This window comes from Lichenostomus cassidix, chromosome 12 (assembly GCF_008360975.1).
Source record: "Lichenostomus cassidix isolate B80296 chromosome 12, HeHo_3.0, whole genome shotgun sequence".
Lineage (NCBI taxonomy): Eukaryota > Metazoa > Chordata > Aves > Passeriformes > Meliphagidae > Lichenostomus > Lichenostomus cassidix.
The window spans coordinates 7,106,807-7,129,314 of record NC_139493.1 but is presented as its reverse complement, the minus strand read 5'-3'; the positions used below and the strand labels follow the sequence as shown (position 1 = coordinate 7,129,314).

At 41.3% G+C, this 22,508-nt stretch overlaps 1 protein-coding gene across 2 annotated transcripts in view; it reads left to right on the top strand.

Moving 5' to 3' along the window:
• The window catches only part of PTPRG (protein tyrosine phosphatase receptor type G), a 389,130-nt gene that overhangs the window by 339,891 nt on the left and 26,731 nt on the right, over positions 1 to 22,508 (top strand). For both annotated transcript variants that reach the window (XM_085072418.1, XM_085072419.1), the window contains exons 14-15: positions 6,364 to 6,455; positions 18,622 to 18,713. In XM_085072418.1, the coding sequence (XP_084928544.1) occupies positions 6,364 to 6,455; positions 18,622 to 18,713 (184 nt within the window). The remainder of the gene's footprint in view (positions 1 to 6,363; positions 6,456 to 18,621; positions 18,714 to 22,508) is intronic.

The window sequence follows — 22,508 nt, the reverse complement described above, 5'->3', positions numbered from 1 at the left end:
TTAACTGTTTAATTATTTGAATACCCTTCTAAAAATTATTCTGTCTTGTATAATGCCTGAGTTCAATACCGTATGTGATACAAATGGGTGTCTGGGATCTGGTGCAGGATAGGATCTCAGAGGATTGGGAGAAGAGGATTTTTAATTTTGTGGAGAGCTGTGTAGTCAGCTGGCAAATTTAGGCCATAAATATTAAACTAGCTGTTGTTCTGTGTCAGAAATCTCTAGTCTTGTTTGCAGATTAGTTTTTCAGCTGAACAATTTTACTAGTGGTGTGTACTTCAGCACAAATACTGTCTCAAAGGTTTGTCCACCTTCTTTTTTTTTTTCATATGCCGTCTCCCAGCCTTTTTCCTGTCTTTATTTCACTGTGATACTGGAGAATGTTGTGGTTGGACTGGTGATTAGTATTTGGAGCCTTTTGTGGATCTGTGTGGGTGTGTGAAAACTCCCTAATGTGAAAAAGCACTTCTCCTTGCCCAGAGGAAGTCCTCTGAGAGGGACAGATTACTTGTCACCATTCTGTCTAGGATAACATGCCAAGGGCTTGGCATGCCATGCACTTCTGAAATCTACCTATGTAGCATCCAGACTTTTCCAGGTACCATATATGTATGGTGCTTAACACTGCTGCTCAAGAAGATTTCAGGCAGAAATTGCTTTGTGGGGAGAAGGCAAATGGTCTTCAGGAGGGATCTGCTGGAAAATCAGCATTATTGTAGGAAAATTTTCCTCCTTTATCAGCTTTCCTTTATTCTCCTGGTTTTTGTGCATTTCTGCTTTGTTCATCCTCCAGTTGCTCCAGTTCAGTCAGCATTCACTCCCTTACTGCTCTAGCATGGCACAGGCTCTTTTATAACTTGGCTTTTGAATTCTGGTTATTAAGTGTTAAGGCCTGGGTAGGAAAATAATTGTAGAAAATTAGGGCAATATAAGCCATTTTCTGGCTAAAAATGAGTAAATGCAGATGCCCCTCTGATACAATGAATGTAATATCACTGTTCCATGCTGGTCACTTATTCATATTCATAAGATCGGCTTTTTTCGTGCGGTTTTCTCTCCTCTTTTTCTTCTTAACGCTTGAGTCAGTTTTATTGCTCATAAAAATCAGTGACTGATGACCCCAGCTAGAGCAGTGCAGACTGCAGACAGCTGTTGTCCAGGCTCCCATCCACTGCTCTGCTGGTGACATGGTCATGATTTGCAGCGCTTCTGTTGTTCCGAAGTCTGTGCTCTTTTCTGAGGAGTCATTGCCAATTCTGACAGTGACAAATGCTTGCCAAGGAATAGTGAAGCTAGTTTAAAGTGCAGAGCCATGTGTTACTAGTACACTTGACTGCTTACATACTCTGTTTTTGGTGCCAGCAGAAACCAATCTTAATTGTGTCTCCTGAAAAACATGCAAAACAGTTCAACGGGAATCTGAAGCAGCTTTTCTTCTATTGAAAGTGAGAATGAATGTACAGAGGTAGTGAAAGGGGATCGTTTCCTGTCTTTGCACCCTTGTTTGGGAGTTACTTGTAGACACCCCCATGATGGAGGAGCATGGGGAATGAATGCCTGTATCCAAGTTGCATTTGATAAAGACTAAGCCATGTCCCGTGCAGCCTGGTTTAGAGGTCCCTTACAGATCCTGGTCTGACTCTTATTTCATCTTTCCTGTTCTTCCCAGCAGCTAAAAACCTGTAAAAGTAGGATGGCTGCAGGGACTACAGGCCTCTTTGTTAACAAATGGCCATTCTGCAGAAGTTCTGTCTGTGGGAGGCTGTTTCTGGAGGAAGGGTGCCTGAAGGACAAGATTTGCCCTGCTCTGACAGTAGTGAATAGGCCTGCAGGACCCTTTCAAGCCATCTGCCCCTGAATTGGTCATGCTTTAGCAGGTAATGACCCAGGAAGAGAGTTTAGAGCTCCTGGATGCTATTACAGAAATAATGTAATATAAATCTGGCTGGCCTTGGAGAGGGAATACACATTGCTTCAGCCAACAACAACACCTGGAAGAAGGACAAGTGAACAAGGAGCAATGAATGTCCTGGTTGCTTCAGCGTGAGGCAGGGCATGGCTTTTGGGTGTCCCCAGAATGGGAAACATTCCCCTTTGGTTTTTCCTGTGTTCAGCCACTGCCCTGGTGGTTCCAGCCAGGCTCTGCAGAGGTGATCACTTGTCCCTCTATTATCCTGGCTTCTCCTCTCCCTGCCAGGCTGCTCCAGAGCACACAGATCCTGCCTGTCATGGCACATCAGAGGCTGCTGCCTGTGCTGGACCAAAAACAGAGGAGTAAAGGCCAGGCAGTGCCCTTGGAGCAATTCCCAGCACTCCCATCAGCTGCAGCCGAGCTGTGTTTGTATTGGAGGCAGTATTAACACTGAGGCACTACCTTCTACACAAAAATAAAATGCATCCATGCTTTCAGGCCATTATGGCAGCTAGTTCTCCCTCTTGCTTTTAGAGGAGTATAAAGGAGAAGCTGCTTGAGCTTTACTAACTAATAACCAAGGAAACCTGTTTGGAGTATCAAAATCTCACAAGGCATCTTTTCTTATACAAAAGTTAATCTGGTATTTTGCTCAGCAGAGTTGGAACAAGCATTTAAGCTACCTAATCCAGATATACCAGCTCTTTGTATATTTTTATGCTTTTTTCTTAATAGTAAGGTGCTGCTGCTCTGGACTTTGCATCCTGTTAGTTTGCATTACTAACTCACAGCCAGTATCTCTGCAAAAAGATTCTGGGCAGGGGGATGCTCTTCCTCACACTGTCTTTACATTCCAGACCCTGCCTCTGCTTCTTCTCTGGGGAGATGCTAATCTTGCAGTGTTTTACTTCTGCATTTGGGTCCATATGTGACAACTGTGTGTCTGATCACCACAATCTCGCGCAGTTATTGTACCCCAGGGAAAGGGAGCCACAAAAACATATGGGGCTAGAGAAAACGGTGTGCTTCACTGCTCACGGGCACATTTCAGAGACAACAGACTCTGCTATTTCACAGAAAAGATGTGCCTCCCCAAAACCTTTTGGAAGTGAAATCAAGGTTGTGATTTGCTTTTCCTGAACCAGTGCTGCAGAAATACAAGAATTATTCTAAAATTAGTGTTTCACTTGTTAAGATTTTAATAATCATTTATGCCACGACAAATCCCAATTGTGCATTCACTAAGGACTGCTCCTATTAGGGAAAAAAGCTTGCTTTTTTTTCTGCTGACAGTGTTGGTTTCCTGAGCAAATGGGCACATGCAAACACCTGCCCATGTGTTTTAACTTTTAACACACGGGGGTTAAAAGTTACATACTGAAGTGCTCATGTGAAAGTAGGTGTAGATTTGCACTTTGTCTAGCCCTGCATCCACTCCCCTCTCTCCTCTCTCTGGTGGCTCGAAACAAGCAATTTCCTGCTCTCATCCTTTTCCTTTATCCAGCCCTCCCCATATACACACTCAGATTTACTGCAGCCTCTTGTAGCCTTAGCAACTGCTGCCACTTAAGGTTTGCATCTGGAGGAAAAGGTAATGGGTAGGGGAAATGCCAAGGGATAGAAAGGAGCATCCTAAACTGGGGGAGGAGGCAGATACTGAATTGTCTGAAATGCCTCTCAGTAGCCTTGATGGCAGCTATCAGTATTTATTACTACAAACCAGACATGAGTTTCCAGAAGGCTCTTCTTGGGGCCAGGTGTTTCCTCACTCAGGAAAAATGGACATTATCCAAACTGGAGTCATCTGCCTGGCACCCTGAGATGTGTGTTCCCTCCTGGAGCTGCACAGAGGAAAGAGTGCAAGAGTGGGAAACAGACCCAGTAAGCAGAACTTGCGGGAAAATTCATCCAGCAAGCTTTTAAAACCCATAAAAGATCTTTTAAAGATCTGAGACATGGAAGGAGTCACCAGGACAGCAAGCTCAGCTGTAGAGGCTAAACTTAGAATATTTACAGCTATTATGAGCAACTAGAGGGGAAAAAAAGAGTTTGAGAGGCATGTCTTCACCTAATGTGCCAGTATCTGGTATTGTAAAGTAACAAAAGTGCTGCATTATATATGTGTTGCATTAGACAAGATTGTGATGTTTGTGACTTGAGAAAACCTTTAGTCAAAGTCTATGGTGTCTGCCTGTGCAAAACAGCTGCAGAAAGTCTTCCAGGACTAAACCACAGAATTTTTAATGACATTAATGGTTGTAACAAACTTTATGTGAAATATTCATTTAATACATTGTTAATCCAACATTGTGCTCAGCAGAGTTGTGCTGGGCTGGGTGTTCTACTATCACCATCCTGGGCCTTAAAATATTGCACAGTGGGATTATCTGACACAATTACATGTTTTGAGGCTATTAAGAAAAAGCCATCTTATAACTGTGTATAAAACCATAATGCCAGCCTCTCAGAGCCTCTCAGAGTATAAAATAACAAATTAACAAAAAATAATTGCTTTTCTTCAATATCATCAGCTTAAAAAAAATCCTGTAAATCCCTGCATAAAGGTCTGTCTTTTTATCAAACACCTTTTTAAGGCCTTCATTACCAGGAGAAGCCATACAAGGATTTCTGTAGTATTGACTCAAGGGAAAGAGCCCCAAATACATCAAAATCAGGAACATTTTGCCTGTTTCATATTCATAGTTTCTTCTTTATGTGTGACTGATTTATTCTGCTGCGTGCCCCCAGGGTGTGCATTGTCCAAAATAAAGGCTGCCAAAAAAAAAATGAGAACAGGGAGCAAGTGGTGAGGCGGGGAGAGTTCAACCCATGTTTTTAAATGCTGTGAGACTATTGCACATCTTGCATCCTCATGTGTGAATTCACCTTATGGTGTTTCTTAACAAAAGTATACTCACTAAATAAATAACTTCAGCAGAATGCAAGCCATCACGCCTGAAAATAGAAAGCTGCTCCCAGACAGTGACTCCATGCTGTGAAATCCACTCTCTCCTGCTTCTGTATTGTCTTAAGTTGTACTTGTGCTGCCATAGCTTGTGCTTGTGTTACAAAGCACAGTGCCCGTGCAGCAGAAAGTACAGATGCATGGAAAGCAAGCACCCATGATAATTTAAGATCCTAGTTTCACTAAAGAGAGTGGTTTGGTTTTCAGTGACTTTTTTTCTCCCTGGCACATATGGATGCTGGAAACAAAGGGAGCCTCCACAAATGAGTTTGCCCAAGTGTGCAGGGCGGCTCTGCCGATGGCTCTGCATGGAGAGCACAATGCCAGAGTTGCAGAGCAGCAAACTGCAGAAACTGCAAGGCAGCAGCTCGGAAACCACATGTGCAAATATGTTTGAGCAAGGGAATCTGCAACTTGACAAAGGCACAGCTCACCAGGCCCCACAAACTTTGCCCAGGTGTTGAGGAGCAGTTGAAGGGTGGCAGTGGGGGGGATCTTTCTCTGCAGTGGGGAGCTATTGTTTAGTGCCCCGACAGATGAGAGCAGACCCTTCTCCTGCCACAATAGCTGCTCACACCAAGCAAGACTCATTAAATATTCAGTTCCAGCCTCAAGCAGCTCATTAAGTCAGCAATGAGCAGTGACGCTGGTGTTGGAAAACCCTGCCTCAGTTAACATCACCATGCAGAGTCTCCCCGGATCTCTTGATGTTATTCTGCTCAGTACCTTTTCTGTGATGACCAGCTTGTGCTCTCTGCTTTGCATTAAATACAGGTAAAAAAGAGTCAGGTGCATTTAAGTTCTGCTCTTCTTTATAGGCCTTTTCATAGAGGAGTCCTGGGGCCCAAGAGAAGTGTCTGTTGGATTTTTCTGTATCAGCATATGTAGTACAAGTTTGCAGGAGGAGGATGGGATGAAGGTTATATGGCTTTAGTGTTCAAAAGCAAACAAACAAAAAAACCTAATGTTTGAAGGATAACTTTCGTATCAGAACATCATGATATGCAGCAGTTACAGATGCTTTATTACTGTCTGCTGGTTACACAGCAGAAACTTTTACAGTAAGTGTATTTTCCCTGGAAATGCGAGTGTCTTAAGTGGATTTGGACTTGAAATGTATGCTGAATATGTTTCTTATGTGCAGAGTTTCTTTCTGAGTGATGTATTTGAAACCTGTTTTGCAGCCACTAACTTTTATGAGTACAATTTCATATTCAATAGTACTTAGCAATAATGTATAGAGGCACTTGTGATGGGTGGATGTCAGATATCAATGAATTAGAGCACACCAGAATCTGGGATTAGGATTGTAACTGTAGAAAAAGCACATATGTTTTTGTGTATCGATGTTTTAAAATTATAACATCTGAAAGTATGGAACAGAAATGGAGAAACAGAACATGTGTAAAAGTTTTTGTCTGGTTTTTTTTAGAGAGCGGTTTTTTACACCCTGAATCTATTTTTTTTCTTCTTTCTTTAACAGAAAGTGTTTTCAGACTGCTCATTTCTATGTGGAGGACAGCAGTTCCCCCCGTGTGGTCCCCAATGAAAGTATTCCCATTATACCTATTCCAGGTAAGACGGGCTTAATCTCCTGTGTTTGTACTACTTGGAGTCTGGTTTAATTACATAAAGAAGAGAAGGTTATGTTTGTGATAAATCATGGGGTTTGGGTAGAAATTTGTTGTATTGGTGCTGCTTCATTTAATTTAATGTGTTTTGTAATGGGGCTCCGAGTGCCAATGCTGTATTTTTCCATAGGCACCTCTCCCACTTTGTTTTAATAGAAATTTCAGAATAACCTTTGCAAAATGTCAAAAACATGAGTAACAAGTCTTGAAAACACTGAGGCATTGCATTCAGGGTGAAAGCAGCTGCTCCATCAGGGCAGATTGCAGAGGAGGGATATTCAGCGCCACTGCTCTCCCGAGACTGGGGGCCTTGCCCCCTCTTTCACCATGTGTAGAGGTGGAGTCTGGGGCTCTCAGAAAGGACAGTGAGACACAGGGATAAGCAAACAATCTCAAGTACAGTCCAAAGCCATCTGTTAACTTGGTATTAATAAAGATACCAAAGGTCAAATTCTCCTCTCAGCTATACTGAGAGGGATGCTGGAAGGAGAGTATAGTGCTATTCTCTCTTCATAAGGCATTTCCCCTGGGAATTAAGTGCAGGATGCAGCTGCCTTGGAGCTGTGATGACAGAGAGGAGCTTGGTGTTGCTGTGGCCTTTGCAGCCACTGCCTTGTTTAATGACAGTCAGTCTCACAGGCAGAATTAAGATACCAGAAAATGTTGTATTGACCTCAGGCTGTCAAAGGCTTGTGCTTGTTCCTTGAAGGTGTTTTAAGTTTCCTTGTCATACTCTGTATTTGCGTCATTGATGTGGGATTCAATCTGCAGCTAATTAGGTTCATTTTACCAAAAAATATTTAGAGCATTTTCTGAGACACTGAAGAAACTTGCTTCCTAGAAAAGTGAAAGAGTCCAGTTATATTTTCCTTGATTTTATTCAGTAGACATGTGTGACTTATTTCTAGAAAGAGTCTTTCAAAGTACCCATGGGAACTAGTAGGAAAGGTCAACTATTACATTCCTGCAGAAAGCATTAGGCAGTTTGCCTTGCAGTCAGATGCTGTGCTGCTGAAAATAAAGAAAACCTGCTATTGTCCCCTCTCCTTTCTGTTGGGCACTAAAATGTATGTCCTGGTCACCTCGCATCCTTAGCAAGAAGTCATCCTTCTCCTTCGGGGTAACGGCAAGTGTCAGGTTTTAATCTGAGACCACTGGTGATTCGTTTTCACAGAAGTACTTATATAGGTGTAGAACTACATTCTTCCTGCTCTGAAACCAGGAGGAATAAATGCTGTTGGAACTGCTTGTGGTAGTCAGTTCAGTGATCCCACCATGCCTGCTCTCGTGTGGGACCTCCTTGGAGCTTGTGGGGAAGGGGAAGCTGGGCTAAACTGGACTCCGTGCACAACACTGTCAAAACCCAGGGGTTTGTGTGACTACAAGGCACTGGGAGGAGAGAAATTCTTCTTTCAGAGAGAAGCCTCTTTGGCCAATGTGTAGTATTTTTACTGTAATTGAGACAATTTTTTCTTAGATAAAAGAAACCAGCAGAAAGCTTCATCTTCTCCTGCTGCAGTGTGTGATGTTGCGACAGCAGTTCCCTGTTGTGCAGAGATGTTTTGATGGTCAGTCCATTAAAAATGGAGTGCATTCCTATGAATTGTAGCTGAGGCTGAAGAAGTTCCATTAGAAACGTGTCAGAGCAGCACGTGCACCAGTGCTTCTCCAGCACACAGCAGAAAGTGACTGGGAACAGAACCTTGTCTTTTGGGGACATTTCCCATGAGTAGGGTGAGCCAGGCTGTGGGAGCACAGCAGCTTTGTGAGGGACATGATGTTACTGTCACTGCAGTGCTCACTGTGGTGTGCTTAGACTCAGTAATGCTGAGAAAGAGCTGCTCACCCCTGATAAGGGGCACTGCAGATTAAGGCACCCCTGAGCAAACGCTGCAGGACATCTTAAGCATCTTTGTAGTTAAAAATCTGCAAGGATTGCTGATGAGCCTTAAGGCACATCAACAACTGGGCCTTACAAAGGGGTTTAGTTTAGTTGGATGCAAAGGTGAATCCAACCCTTGAATACCCAATCTAATGGTAACATTTTTGTGGATATAATGGACATACAGACATCCAAATGGTGGGGCCTTAATCTGAAGCTGAGTCATGCCCAGACAATCTCAAGAGAGAATGAACTGGTGAATTTGAAGATCTTGACACTGACATTAAAGCTATTTAGGCCGCCAAACGCCACATCTCTCTCTGGAAGTGCCTCATTCTGTGTGCATTACCTATTACCTGTATGGGGATAATGGTTAATACACAGATACTTTCAGCTGTAATGAGGCTCAAGTTAATAGAGAAAAATTCCAGCTATGTTGGCTTTTTCCAAAGATGGGAGATACTGCCTTGAAAGATCTTGAAGCTCTCTGAGGCATTTTCCTTGTTTGGAGATGTAGAAGAGGCCTGCTTTCCCCCATATACCTGTTGCTAGATGACAGTCTTCCCTGACGTCAGCTGCTGCTCCCACATAGACAGCCCACTGAAATGCCTTAAGAACATGAAATGACAAAATTCTCCTTTGAACTGATGGCAACTGATGAAATGATAAGCCTCCGAACTTTTCCTCTGGAAGCTGCCGCAGGGTGTGAGAAAGTCCTACTTACCATGTTGATACTAGAAGCAAAATGTTAAGTGGTAATTTCACAGAAACAAGTTTTTTCAAGTAACCTTGTTAGGTTGTGAAACCCCATTTTTACAAGAGGAATTTGACTAGATCCCTGTGGGACCCTTCCTCTACCTCCTACAGTTCAGTGGACCAACTTCCACTCTTGGTTAAGAGCAAGCAGCCACACTGATGGCAATTCAGAGCAGTGTGGCTAAGATGTTCAGCAGGTTTGCCCAGACTCATCTACAGCACACAGTGAGCTTCTGGGCAGAGAAAACTGAGTGGGTTTGAGTTGGCTGGTCCTGGCACAGGTGTGAGGTGGCTGTGCCAGGTGTTTGGGAGCCAGGCACAGCTAGGTCCTCACACAGCTCGAGGTTTCAGAGGAGTACTGGTGTCTCTGTGTGCCACTACTCTGTTCCGTGATGTGTTGGCACAATCAGAGGTAGTGTTTGTGTTTATTTCTGCAGCGTGTCCTGCTCTTGTTTATGCAAACCCTCTGTTTTCTCAGGTCTGTGAGCTCTAAATCAGTCTGCCAGCTACCCACTGTAGGCACACAGTATAAATTTTGAGGTGTGAGATCTAAAAAAATCTTTTTGCGAAGGAATTATTTTATCCATTTTCTGTTTCACTTCCCTTGGCATACGTCCTTAATTATTGTGCATGAAGCCACATCACCCATAGGTGTGTGCCTATCTGTGCAAATTCTCTCTGAGATCCAAATCATTATCATTATTCATAATTATCTGCACTGCTTAATCTAGAGAAACACAGGACAAAGGAGTTATCATTAACTGAGTCACCCACTGGATATTACATCTGAGGTATAAATCTCATAAGCTTTGCACCTGACAGTAATGCATCTGTAATCAATGGCAGAATTCTGAAAATTCCCCTGCCATTCTGCCCAACAAAATTATTTCTCCATATCTTCTTTCTGTGCCTTCACACTCAGTTAATTTTGGCCTCATTTGCCTGGATCTCTTCACTAAGGCATTTGGTCTTGGCAAGATCTCACTCACCAAACCTGCTCCTCTTTCTTTGGTCTTCTCTGTTGCTGCTCAATATCTGACTGACTTTCTGGATCTTTCTGGACTCGATCCTTTTCAGTAGCATCACAGCTGCAGAACTTTGTGTTTTGCAACAGTGAAACCAAAATGCATCCCTTAGCAGTTCTCCTTTCTTATAGCAAGAGCTGTTCCCCAACAGCAATGCAGAAGCGCAGCTCTGTGCAAATTAGATTATATCAAACAGTGAAATTAGCACAAATTCCACTTCTAGCCACCTCCTTTCCTTTGTCTCACAGTTTTCCTGCTCTTGGATAGAGCATTGTTCCAGGTCTTGCTGTGACTTCACTGGTTCCTTGCCCAACCCATGGGCACAGCGGATGCTGTGGCACTGATGTCAGTAGGACTTGGGGTGAGATCAGTACAGAGGTAGCTGAGGCTTGACCTGATAAGAAAGCTCAAAACTCTCTGTAGTTTTGATCACAGTCCAGAGGAGCACAGATCATAAAGAACAAAACAGCTGGCCAATGCAGCTGATTTATTTACCATATTTTTCTAGAAGTACTTCACATCTTATATTTTTAGTATATGTAAAATTTCTCAGAGGTGATGCCAATCATTTCAGCTGTGTCTAGACTACAAGACTAAGAAACACTGCCCTGTTGTCAGATCACTGTATATTCAGTTTTAGGTTTAAATGGCAGTAAATTAATTTTTTAACTAGTCCTGGACTTTACTAATAATGCATTTTAAAAAACTGGGAGCAGAATCTGATGGAGAAACACTCTCATGCTTCTTCAATAATGTCTCAGTGTGGGTGCACAAGCCCAGGAAATAGAGGAATAGCAATGAAAAAGTGCTTTGACCACCTCATGCAGCCACACCAGGGGGTGAAGGCCAGGGCACCCATGACCCTCTTTCATTTCTGTCTCCTCATGGTTATGAGGAGTCCCATCATGAATCCATCTTATTAATTCTTAGCTCTTCAATAACTTGAATACTGCCTTGAACCTTTCCTGACAAATGTCAATGGTCAGACTTGATGTGTTTTTTACAGGCTCAGCTGCTGTGTTCTGGCAGCATCCACCCTCTGACAAACTGCTGCTATTAAGGGACAGTAATGAATATCTCATTTGACAAGGAAACTGCAGGTTCCCAACACAGGTTTGGTATCTTAGTGTTTTTGCTAAGGTGTGGCTGTCTAAAGTAGCATCCCCAGAGCTAAAGAGCAGAGCCTAGGACATGTCTGTGGCTGTGACAGTGACAATGCACTGAGCACAGTGAGCCTTGCGAGGCACAGGAACTGCGCTAACTGCAGCCGAGGGCTTCTTTCTCAAGGGCATGAAGCTCTTCACTGAGCACAGAGGTGGTGCTCTTCAGCTGTTTAAGACTTTATTTCTGCTCTCTGCTCCCTGTGGATTTATGTTCCAGCACCATATTGTGAATTGTACCTATCTTCAGCTTCAATTAAATTCATGAACGCAATATTGCAAACACAGCTGTGCTCTGAAGCCAAGAAAATATCAAGGTATTTTAGAGAACATCCACCTTCCTTTTACTCTGGTACCAACCCGCTCCTGCACTCCATGGAAGAATCTGTGGTATGATATGTAGTTGTACTTCTAGTGGAGGCCTCAGAAGTTGGCTATATCACAAAAAAATTGTGGTGGCCACTGGATATGCAGATCAATCCTTTTCTGAAGGCTGCCACACTGGGAGGCAGAGCCCTGGGGTTGGATCTTCATGTGCCCAAATGTAAGGCTTGTGTATAATTGATGGCAGGACTGGGACCTGAGGATGGAAATGTGTGAGATTAAAATTGTGTTCTTTAGCTGACAGTACCAAATAAGATCATGTTTTATGTCTGGGCTAAGGGAAAATTCATATTATTTCATTCTCTTGGACTGAAATTGGCTTTTTGCTTAAAGGGAAGAAGTGTATTGCTATTACATTTATAATTAATGATAACCTAATCTAAGATTTGTACAAGCAGATTTAAACTGAGCTCTTATTTTGACACATATAAAATTTTATCATTAACATCTTTATATTCCTGACTGACACATGGCTAATAGCATTGTAGTAGATTAAGTCTGGAAGCAAGAGAGATGAATGTAGCTACAGAATTACACAGGTGATTTTTCATATTCTGCTTTTTCATATGTCTCCCCTTTATTAGAAACCTGCCCTTGTGTTCACTTGACTTGATTATAACAAATAGATAGCAATTATCTTGCTGAAAGGGCTCCTTTTTTTTTCTTTCAGCGTGCCCATCTTTCCAGGACTTTTAAATGTATTCAAAGTGTTTTCCATGCCTTCTCACTTTGAAAGGTGTTTTTTATTAAAAATGGTACTTCATAAACACATGATTACAAAAAAAGTGAGCATTAATGAGGAATAGTGCCCCCAGTAATCAACTCTTAATGACTTTTTATTCATCATAATTTATATTAATTTATAATTTGTGTTAATTATTGAGGTCAGTGACTTCAGGAGGATGCCAGCCTTAAGAGATCTTCAGAAGGTATTTTGATGTCCTAGAACGAAACCTAGTGCATAGCCTTTATAGCATTTATGGATATGATTTCCACAGAAAGAAGGGACCTTCTCAATACTAAGGTTTTTTAATGACTTTGTTTTATCGTAAATTAATTGATACTCATGTTGTACAAATGTTCTTATATTTCTGGTGATTTTTTAATGCAGCAAGCTATGTGATCAGTCAGAAGGAAAAATTATTCCAATTGAAACACAATGGCTTCCATTGCATTCTTATTTTAAATAGTTATGCAAGAAAAGCCAGTATACTGCAGAATTAAAGGCTCTGACAATATTAAATGTGTATAATTCAAATTCATGAAATCTAAAATGGTTTGAAGAAAGCTGGGCACCACCCTGTTTTACGTGTGGAGTTACTCGTAGAGTCCAGTATTTGTGTGACTTAGGGCAGGAGCTGGCTATGTCTGCTGAGACATTTCAGATTCAATCAGTGCCAAAATTTGAGCAGCATGTGAAGTTCCTGGCCCTTTAAGTATGTGCATTTTGGAGTGGACTCTCAGTCTGTAGGTTTATGTCATTTTGTCTAAGTTTTTTTCTAGAGGTGGACACTTGACCTTGGTGGAATTGATGGGGTTTTTTTAATAACTTCTGCTGGGGCAGAATTTTGCCCAAGAGTGTGCTGTTCATCCTTGCAGTATTCTATATGATCAGACACTCTTGTAGAGACACAATATCACACTCCACATGGTTATTTCTGCTGCCATAGCTCTGCAGCTTTCACTCTGGTCTGCATTGTAGTTTATGCAATGGCTGTGAGACTCCATTTGAAGTGAAATGCATCCTAAATATTGGTGCTAGGTATTCCAGCTGCTTGTGGAATTTTTCCATCCCTCTTTGTAAAAAATTAAAAACCCATGAAACTTCCCTGAATGTGGTTAGAAATAAATATTTTTTAAAATTATGTGATTGCATTTAGTGTTCTCATTTTTTAAAACCGTGTGATTGCATTTAGTGTTCTCTTCAGCAGTGGAGAGTGAGAGATTGAAAGATGAAATAACATCCCAGGGTTGAGTGTTGCTGAGAACAGAAAGGTGCTTTTTTGCTATGGATATGGGAAAGCATTTTTCAGATACATTATTTTTCAGTGAGTTAAGAGGTCAAATCCAGTCCTGTTACAATCCTACTGGTAGATATTTTGGGAAGACCTTTTTGCAGAAAATGAGAACTCTGAGGATACACTGTTGAAAGTGGATTCTCAAGGATTAATGTCCCTAACTATGTCACTGGCTTAATGATCATCATAAGCCAAGTTAGTTTTGTGCTGCCTTCAGAAGAAGTTTCCCTGTCACTTCACTACTCTTCACCCTAATGAGCAGGATCAGCCCATCTACCCCACTGACTACTAATCCTTGCCCTTCCCCTTCCCCACAAATCAATTAATCATTTCTTACAGTCATCAGCCAGATCAGCAGGCAGATTCAGTTCAGTGCTCAGCCCCCCAGGCAGGGAGAGGGCAGTGGGAGAATCCCCTCGTCCTTTGGCTGAAGCCAGCTGTGAAGAGCACGCTGAGAATTGATGGAGCTGCTCCTGGGGTGCAGGGATGGCACAGAGCACTGAGAGGCTGCTGTGGGAGCAGATGGGCCAAGGCACATGGATCCAGGTGGCTTTGCAAATGAGAGACCCAAGTGCAGGCACTCACAAACCAACCAAATAAGCTTTCACATTAAGAGTAAGGCATAAAGATGCAGGGAGTATATTGGATTTAGGAGGCTGGGTAAGGTAATAGCTGAAAAACAGAAAGCATTTGCAGACAGAATGAAAGACATGGAAAATTTTCTTACCAAGACTATTTCATGTGTCAAATATCTAGTCTTCAGAAACACCAAAACTCCAAACTAAATAAAGGTAATATGAGGAAGCACTTTGGTTTTGACCTTCTGGATTAATTCCTGACCCAAACCCATCTATTCCAATACAATGCCACTAAACTATCTGGTGAGCTCTCAGGCTATAAATGAATCAAAATGAATCCAAGACCCTATTATGTGGAAATGTCATTTATGATAGGATATCCTATTTTTCTTTTGAAATTGGCCCCTATTGCTTTAACATTACAAAGGCAGCTTATTAAGTGGGAGCTATGGGAAAATCCTTCCTGGTAGGATTACTAATTATCTGAACTTAAAATGTAACCCTGTTCGAACTTTATTGCTTCTATACGCTTTGGGCTTCTTTTGAAGGTCTTTTCATATGAAGGAATGTATTAAGCATTCTGCATTGGCAATTGCCATTTCTTTATAAAGGAAGTGAGTGAAGGTTTTCCTCCACGGTCATTTTTTTTAAACAAACGTGACTTTCTTCTTGGCCTTGTCTCTCTGTGGCAGGAAATGAGCTGCTTTATGCTCCCCTTTGGGTTTATTTGATACTCCTCTCAGGTGCTTGGCTTGGGCCAGCAAGCCAAGATGGGAACTTCACCAATATGTTCAATATTTAGCACAGAAATTAAACATAGCCCCCCTCCCCCCATCTGTCAGCTTCAGTAGTATCTGATTATAAAAAGTATTACTAAAATATTGTCCATCTAAGTATACTTTTTTCTCTGTGTGACACAAAGGGTTAGTACATTATTATGGTGCCAGATTCAGCTCATATTTCATAGTGAAGTAAATCCAGAATCATTTTATTGACACTGATAAAACAGATGGCTAAACCCAAGCTAGACAGAAATGTAATTATATCTGCAGTGTTAGAGGTGAAGGTATGTTATTAAAACATCTCCCTCTCCTCTTGGAATAATGGGTAGGCCTTGCAAAATGTAAGGATCACACTGACAATATCAAATGTCACTCCAGTGTCTTGATGGGAAAAAGTATATGGTGCAAAAGGGAATATGCACAGGAAGATGGAGAGCTGCTAATTAGCCATTGTAGGATTCTATTAATCTCTTCAATCGACTAAAAGAATTACAGTCATTGAAGTCTATTTGCTTTAAGATGGAAGGAAGGCTTAAGCAAAGCCTTTGGGCTGATGATAGCTCAAGGAAAGGCAGATTCTGTGCTTCTAGCTACACCTGTTGGGTTTCCTGGAGAAGGTCACAGCCATCTCCAGATAACATCAGCTCAGACCGTTCCAGAGTGCTGAGGGTGTTAGCACACGTTTTACAGAGGCCTGGCAAGCTGCCCATGGCTAAGTGTGCCTGCATCCAGCTAAAGTGATCTGTGTTCCTGGGCAGCAGTTTAGAGTTGGAGGTCATGAGTAGAAAAACTCCAGCCCAGATTCCTTCAGCATTTTCCTGGCTCACTGGTTAATGTGATGGCTCTGTCTCCTGTACAGCTGCTTTCCTGGGGCCATCAGCTGGGGCCAGGTGGGTGTGCAGGGAGGATCAGCCTCATCCTACCACACTGCAGGTTGCCTGTCCCCTCAGGGCTGTGCCTGTCCTAGTCACAGGCCATGTTGGACCATGTTATCCCACCAGCTGGAAAGCTGAAAAACATAAACTGTTTTTTAAGTTTCTAATGTTCCTGGTTCTGATTTTAATCTTCCTAATGTGTAATAATTACACTTGCTCCGACATGATTTTCCTGAGTTGATGGGCAACTTCATTTCCCTCTCACCCAGTGAGCTCATATGTCAACAATGCTTCCTGTTTAATTATTTGATGTGCAATTGTTACCCATGTTATCAAATAGGGTAAGAAACTGCATTGGGTTAAGGCTTCTAGAGGGAATTAGAATGAAAATGCAGAAGAAGAAAAAGGGAGGAGAAACACTACAGGAGAGTTAACAAGAGAGGAGTGAAGTTGCAGTGGCTATAAAGGTGGAGACATACTGCCACCATGCAGTGATGATGACAAAAAGAAAACTAACCACGCTTTGCCATGGATTTCTGGTGCAGACCCATCCTTGAAATTGGTGGGAATTCAATGGACTGGAGAGCATGTTATCTCTAATGTATTTTTTGGCTCACAGATCACAATTAAAATTAAATTCTGCCTTCTGCAAAATTAACTTGGACACATTGGTCTGCTACAACCAATCCTTGATCTTGGTTGGTCTCAGTTGAGCTAAAACTATGCAAGGGAAAAACCCAAATGATAACTATGGAACTTTTCTTGCAGACTATATGCAATTGCTATCATAGCACAAGCTATTTTCAAGGAAATCTAGGATGTATGGGTTACTTCTCAGAAGAGGAAATATTCTTTTACAGGTTCTTGCTGTTCCTATGGATCATTCCATTCCAATGTCTTGGCTGTGAAAATATTGATACAAATGTTGTTATGAGATGATGATATTCCCAATATTACATAGAATAAATGTTATCACTTAAATATTTTTAAATGCCAGCATTTCTGCAGGCTGCAGCTTTTTGCTATGAAGAGCATACACTTGTCAAATGTTTTGAATTCTGTATTATTCAGTAAATGAGCATGTGGTTAATTAAAGTAGCATTACTATACTGTGAGGTGACCAGATTGCAAACGTATCTTTAACAATTGGCCCTTGTAAATAAAAGAGAAGAGAGCTGATTGAGATCTGAAAATGTCAATAGATGCAAAAAGCCACCTTAGAGCATTACCTTATAAAATAAAAGAAGTAATGACATGGTCAATATTAACTGCCATCAGCTGGAAAGAAATCAGATTGTCAGGGATCTATAAAATTCTTGCCAAAGTAGAACCTCATTTACACATACAGATCTTCATACCCTTTGCTAAGAAAAGCGTATGTGACAGCTTAGAGGTTTTAGCTGCCAAAGATCTTTCACTCTGAATACAGTAAATGTCACATCTATTTATTTATCGTTAAATTTTGCTAAGTATCTGTAGAAATATTTGGATTTTTTCTATCATAATGTAGATGTTTAAAGGGAAAAGAATCCAGATTATAATGCAGCTGTAGCACCAAACCATATGGCTGCTAAATGGGAGCAAAAATACACCACTGAATTACTGGGAGTAAACATAAACTAGATGCTATCTTCAGAAGAATATTAAATGGAATATATAAATACAGGGTATTGCCATAAAATCATGCAATCAGACAATAGTAGCCATCAGGCAATAGATTATTTCACATGCTGAAAGTAATCACAGTTGTATAGCAATTTGCATTTTCTAAATGCCAGACTGAAAATATTAACTGGTGAATCTTGGCAAGCACAGTTTTTCTACCAACTGCAGTGGTGGTTATAACAATACCAGGCCTTTTTGAGAGAAAAAGAGAGCAATAAGGCAGCCATCCTACACCCCAGCTTTATTAGAATCTGCCTGGAGTCCCAGGTGCTCAAAACAGTCTTGTTTGTCTTCAATTCTAGTCTTCAACTTCTTTCTTGTAGGAAGACGTCTAAGGCTGATTTACTGATATATTGGGTGAAGTCTGCACTGTGCTGAGCAAGAGCAAATGGTCCAGTGGAATACATATTCAATGTTATGAATAATGTCTGGCATGAGAGAGAGCTCAAATTAGCATGGCTGTTGTGTTTGCCTGCTCTTTTACTCAGAAGCAGTTTCATAAGTCCATTTGGATTCTACATCATTGCGTGAAAGGGAAAAAGTTGATAACTAATAAGAAAGGCCTGTGTGTCTGCTCAGTCTGGTAAAACTTCCTGGGAGTAATTGTCAACTGTATTTTCACATTTGGGGTCTCTTCTGTTCTTTCTATACAATGTGGAAGGAGAGGAAGCCTCTTCATCCTCTCCACAGCCATCTTCAAACTGAGCAAGAGCTAAATGATCCTTGAGCTTCAATTGGACTTTGTAAATTAGCATCCCAGGGAACAGGCTGTCAGTATTTATAACTGCAGTGCTTAGAATTGGAAATGCAATGAAATGTTTGCCTCAACACTGGCCAGATTTATCAAGATTTCTTACTACTGCATATTGAACTAGCTCTGCCCTGGGAGCTCAGATCTAAACGATATCAAGTGAAGACTTCCTCTCCTGAAGTTTAATGTGTAAGACAAAGAACAACTCTAAATATCTCTTTTTTTTCCCTACAGATGATATGGAAGCAATTCCAGTCAAGCAGTTTGTTAAACACATCAGTGAGCTGTATTCTAATAACCAGCATGGGTTCTCAGAAGACTTTGAGGTACGATTTAATGACCCACCAATAAAATGTTGTTTTCCTAAAGTTAATTGTGTATTAATAATTGGGGACCATGTGACATCTGTGTGAGGCTGTCATGTCAGGTAAATGCAGTGCTCAAATGTATCAGGAGAAACAGGATGATACCAATTTGCTACCAGCCATGAGCAATGTGAGACTGGGCATTTACAGATTATTTCTAACCACCTCAGATTTGGTGCCTTGAAGGGGGAACCCTCCTAGGTTTTTATTAAATAGGAAAAGCTGCCTGCAAGGCCCCAGGAACAACATGAAGATACAAACAATTGTTCTTAACTCCAGGGTTTTCTTGCAGTTATTTTACTCTTCTCGGTCCAGAATTTGTTCCTCTTAGTCATCTGAAAAGCCACATACCCCGAGTAATCCAAAAGAAGACAAACAGTGCTTGTAATAGTAAAAATAGCAGAATTTGGTCTTTGATGAAAATCCAAACTGAAGGTCAGTTCCTTGAGTCCTTGTTCATGCTCCATGTTCAGACAGGAGATTGCTATTGAAGTCATTGATTATTTTGTTCCAGTAAAACCAAAGAGAAAGGATTTGGGGTTTAGTTGGTGGTATTTGCCTAATGTGACTGTTTTAAAATTTGCATCTTGTTACTTGTGTAGACCAGATTCTGACCTATAAATGTGCTGTCATTTGGGGATAATTCCAATGGAGTGAAAGTAGTTCTCTACCTCTGGGTTACCAAACCCATATTATGCAAGCATGGTAAACATCATGCAGCATAAGACAGCAGAGTCAGGCTTTTCCTTCACTCAGTCTAATCACAGTCACTGCTGAACTTTAGAAAGTGCTGAGAAGCAGAAGAAATCCCAGGAAATCCCATGGAGTTGCACTGCTGGCTTCTCCACCAGCAAAAGGAAGTGTGTTTGCCTGCTGCCTGTGACTCAGAGCAGCAGCTCTGCTACAAACAAGGCACTGAACCAAAATAGGTGGCCTTATATCTACAGTTTCTTTGCTTACTGCACTGTAAAGACAAGATTGTATGCAGGAATTGTTTTTAATGGGATCATTTAAAACGTTTATTGTTGCTGTTTGGTTACTGTCTATAAAGAGTGTCTGCTTTGTCTGATGCCCAAAAAGCATTGTGTAAGTTAGAAACATTTTGTATTCATGAGGAAGGCAAATGTGTAAGGTGTTAAAGTGATTTAGTTCAATTGACTGCTGGCTGGATGGCTGAGCAGGAATATTGAGGCATTTAACAATGTTGATGGTATTCAGGACAAACATTTATTCCTCAGAGAGTAGAATTTGATCAGGATGATCAAATGCGACTCACTCTTCTCAATTATTTATGAATTGCGACCTCAGTGCTATTCATCACAGCTGGGTTTTACACCATTTAATTATTCAAAATAATCAACAACACATCTGTAAACTTGGTCTGGCTTTAAGCAGGCTTTGCTTCAGCTGTCGCAAAATCACTGCTATTAACAAATGTTGGACACCTTCCGCCTGTGTTTTAGCAAAGAAAACCACTGCTCTAATAGCCTTATTTTTTCCCTTCCTCCTGGAGTTCCCTGCTGTGAGTGCTGTGCTGTGGCAGCCAGTTGGAGAGAGCTTTGGCCAATTAGTCCCATTCTGGGGAGCACAGGGTCTCCTCCAAAGGGAAGTTAAACTCCTCCGACTGCACTGCGTGTGCCAAATTCTATTCTCCGTGCTGGCTTAAAACTTGGAGCATCTGCTTTGAAGTCAGGATAGCTACTCCAGATGTATTTCTCCATAGCTGAGGTCTCAGCTTCCTTAATGTAAATGAAATCTCCTGCTAGAGTAAGGAGTAGGAACAGGAACAAGGTGATGTCTGTCTGGGATAAACCACCCAGCTCTCTTTCATTGCTGGTCTTCTGCCCTGCTGAGGCCTCGTGGGCCTGATTTGAAACCCAGGATTTTTCACAGAGCCTGCAGGTAAAATGTTTCTCAAGTGCCCAAACTGACTCAAATCCCAGTTTGGAGAGTGGCTGAGGGATAGTGGAGCCCAAGGTCACATTTATGCAGTAGCTGTTGGGAGTGGCTGCAGTGCAATTTCTCACATCCAGTCAGATCCAGCCATGGTCTATGTGTGGAGTTGCATCTGCCAGCAGTGGGAAAGATTTCACTAATGTTTTATGGAGAAATAATAAGATTCCACCTAAACAAAAAATCCACTGTTACAGGGCTGCTTTCCTAGGTGGAAAGTACCCCAGCCATTTTATACCTGTGGAACTTCTGAAAAGAGGTAATGGATTCTGCAGTCACACACAAAAAAAATACAGCTTTTTATGTCTAAAAGGATGGCAAGGAGATGCTGGAATAATTTGATCAATACTGGAGAATAAATACATCTCCCCAAAAGTAGCCAGTGCATGATATTTTCTAAGAGAAAAAAGGATCAAAAATCTCTTCAGAAATTTTTGTGGTAAGAGGTTTAAGGTAGAAGCTGCAGAAGGGAAGACTAAGCTAGGCACACACATACACTGCCCAGTGTGGAAGGTGAACATCCTCCATTTGTTTGTTGCTAGATTTTGGTGTCTCTTCCTGGTTTTCTTGGCAGGATGTCGAGGGCTGTGTTGAGTTGGTTTTTACATGAAGAAGATTCCTTTGAAAGTAAATTGTGTGAATACTCCCTCCTCCTCTTAAATTGAGCTGTAATTACAGCTAAATATTTTGTGAATGTGCTTAGGAAGCATTTTATGTGCAGAGGAAAAGAGGACTTTGAACTCACAAATCTTCCCTTGGAAAGTACATCTAAAATGAATCCTTATTCCCTTTGGGTAATCACAGTGCGAGTAGTCAGCTTTATTGTCTGATGATAGCTGGGCTTTCTTGTATATACAGAATTGTTAAGATTTCCTTTGAGTCCTGTGAATTTTCAATTTTTGATATAAATTGGAAATACAGGATCCAATTTAATACTGAACAACAAATAGCTTTTTTAAAATAAAGATCCTGCATCGCTAGTGCTGGTCTCTGACATAATTCTTTTTATTCAACCTTGCAGTTTGTTCAGTACTAAACTAAAAAAAGTTCAGGGAAGATTTTTGGCTTGCTCTCAGGTAGCTCCAGCACTGTCTTGCTGTGGTGTACAGGATGAGGTACCACACTCTTACAGGGGCACTGGGGCAGGGTTTGAGGGCAAGACTGAACAGAGATTGAAAGGCTTCCTGTGCCAGAGATTAGATCTACCCCTTGTCTAGCCAGAGATTTTCTTGGCATCATTGTGTTTAGAAGTCTTTGAAAGACCTTTCTTCTGTAAAGTTCTAATTGTCTCTTGAACCCTTTTAGGCTTCTGGTGTCCAAAGCATCCCATGGCAATGAATTCTACAATTTGTTCCACAAGAACAGACTTCCTTTTGCTGTTAATTCATGTCTAATAACTTCTCTTGATGCCTCCTAGTTTTTGCATTATAAAGTGCATCCCTGTTTACTTAAATGCCACTCATGATTTTGTCTGCCTTCTTATTCGCCCTTAATAATCCATTTTCAAATCTGAAGAAGTCTAAATTATTCACTTTGTTTTTCGGAGGAGGCCACTCTAGATTTACTATTACTTTTTCCCTCTGTACCTTTTCTTCTTTCTTTACCATAACCTTGTTAAGATGGGAAGACCACAGCTGTGCACAGTATATGATGGGTGATTTTACTGCAGAGTTCAGTTTTCAGTTTCCTATTACTTTCTTCCCTCCTAACATACTATTTGGTTTCTAACAACCACTGAGCACTCAGCTGACACCTCCAGAAAACTATTGACTGTGACCCCAAGGTCTCATCACTGAATGGCAA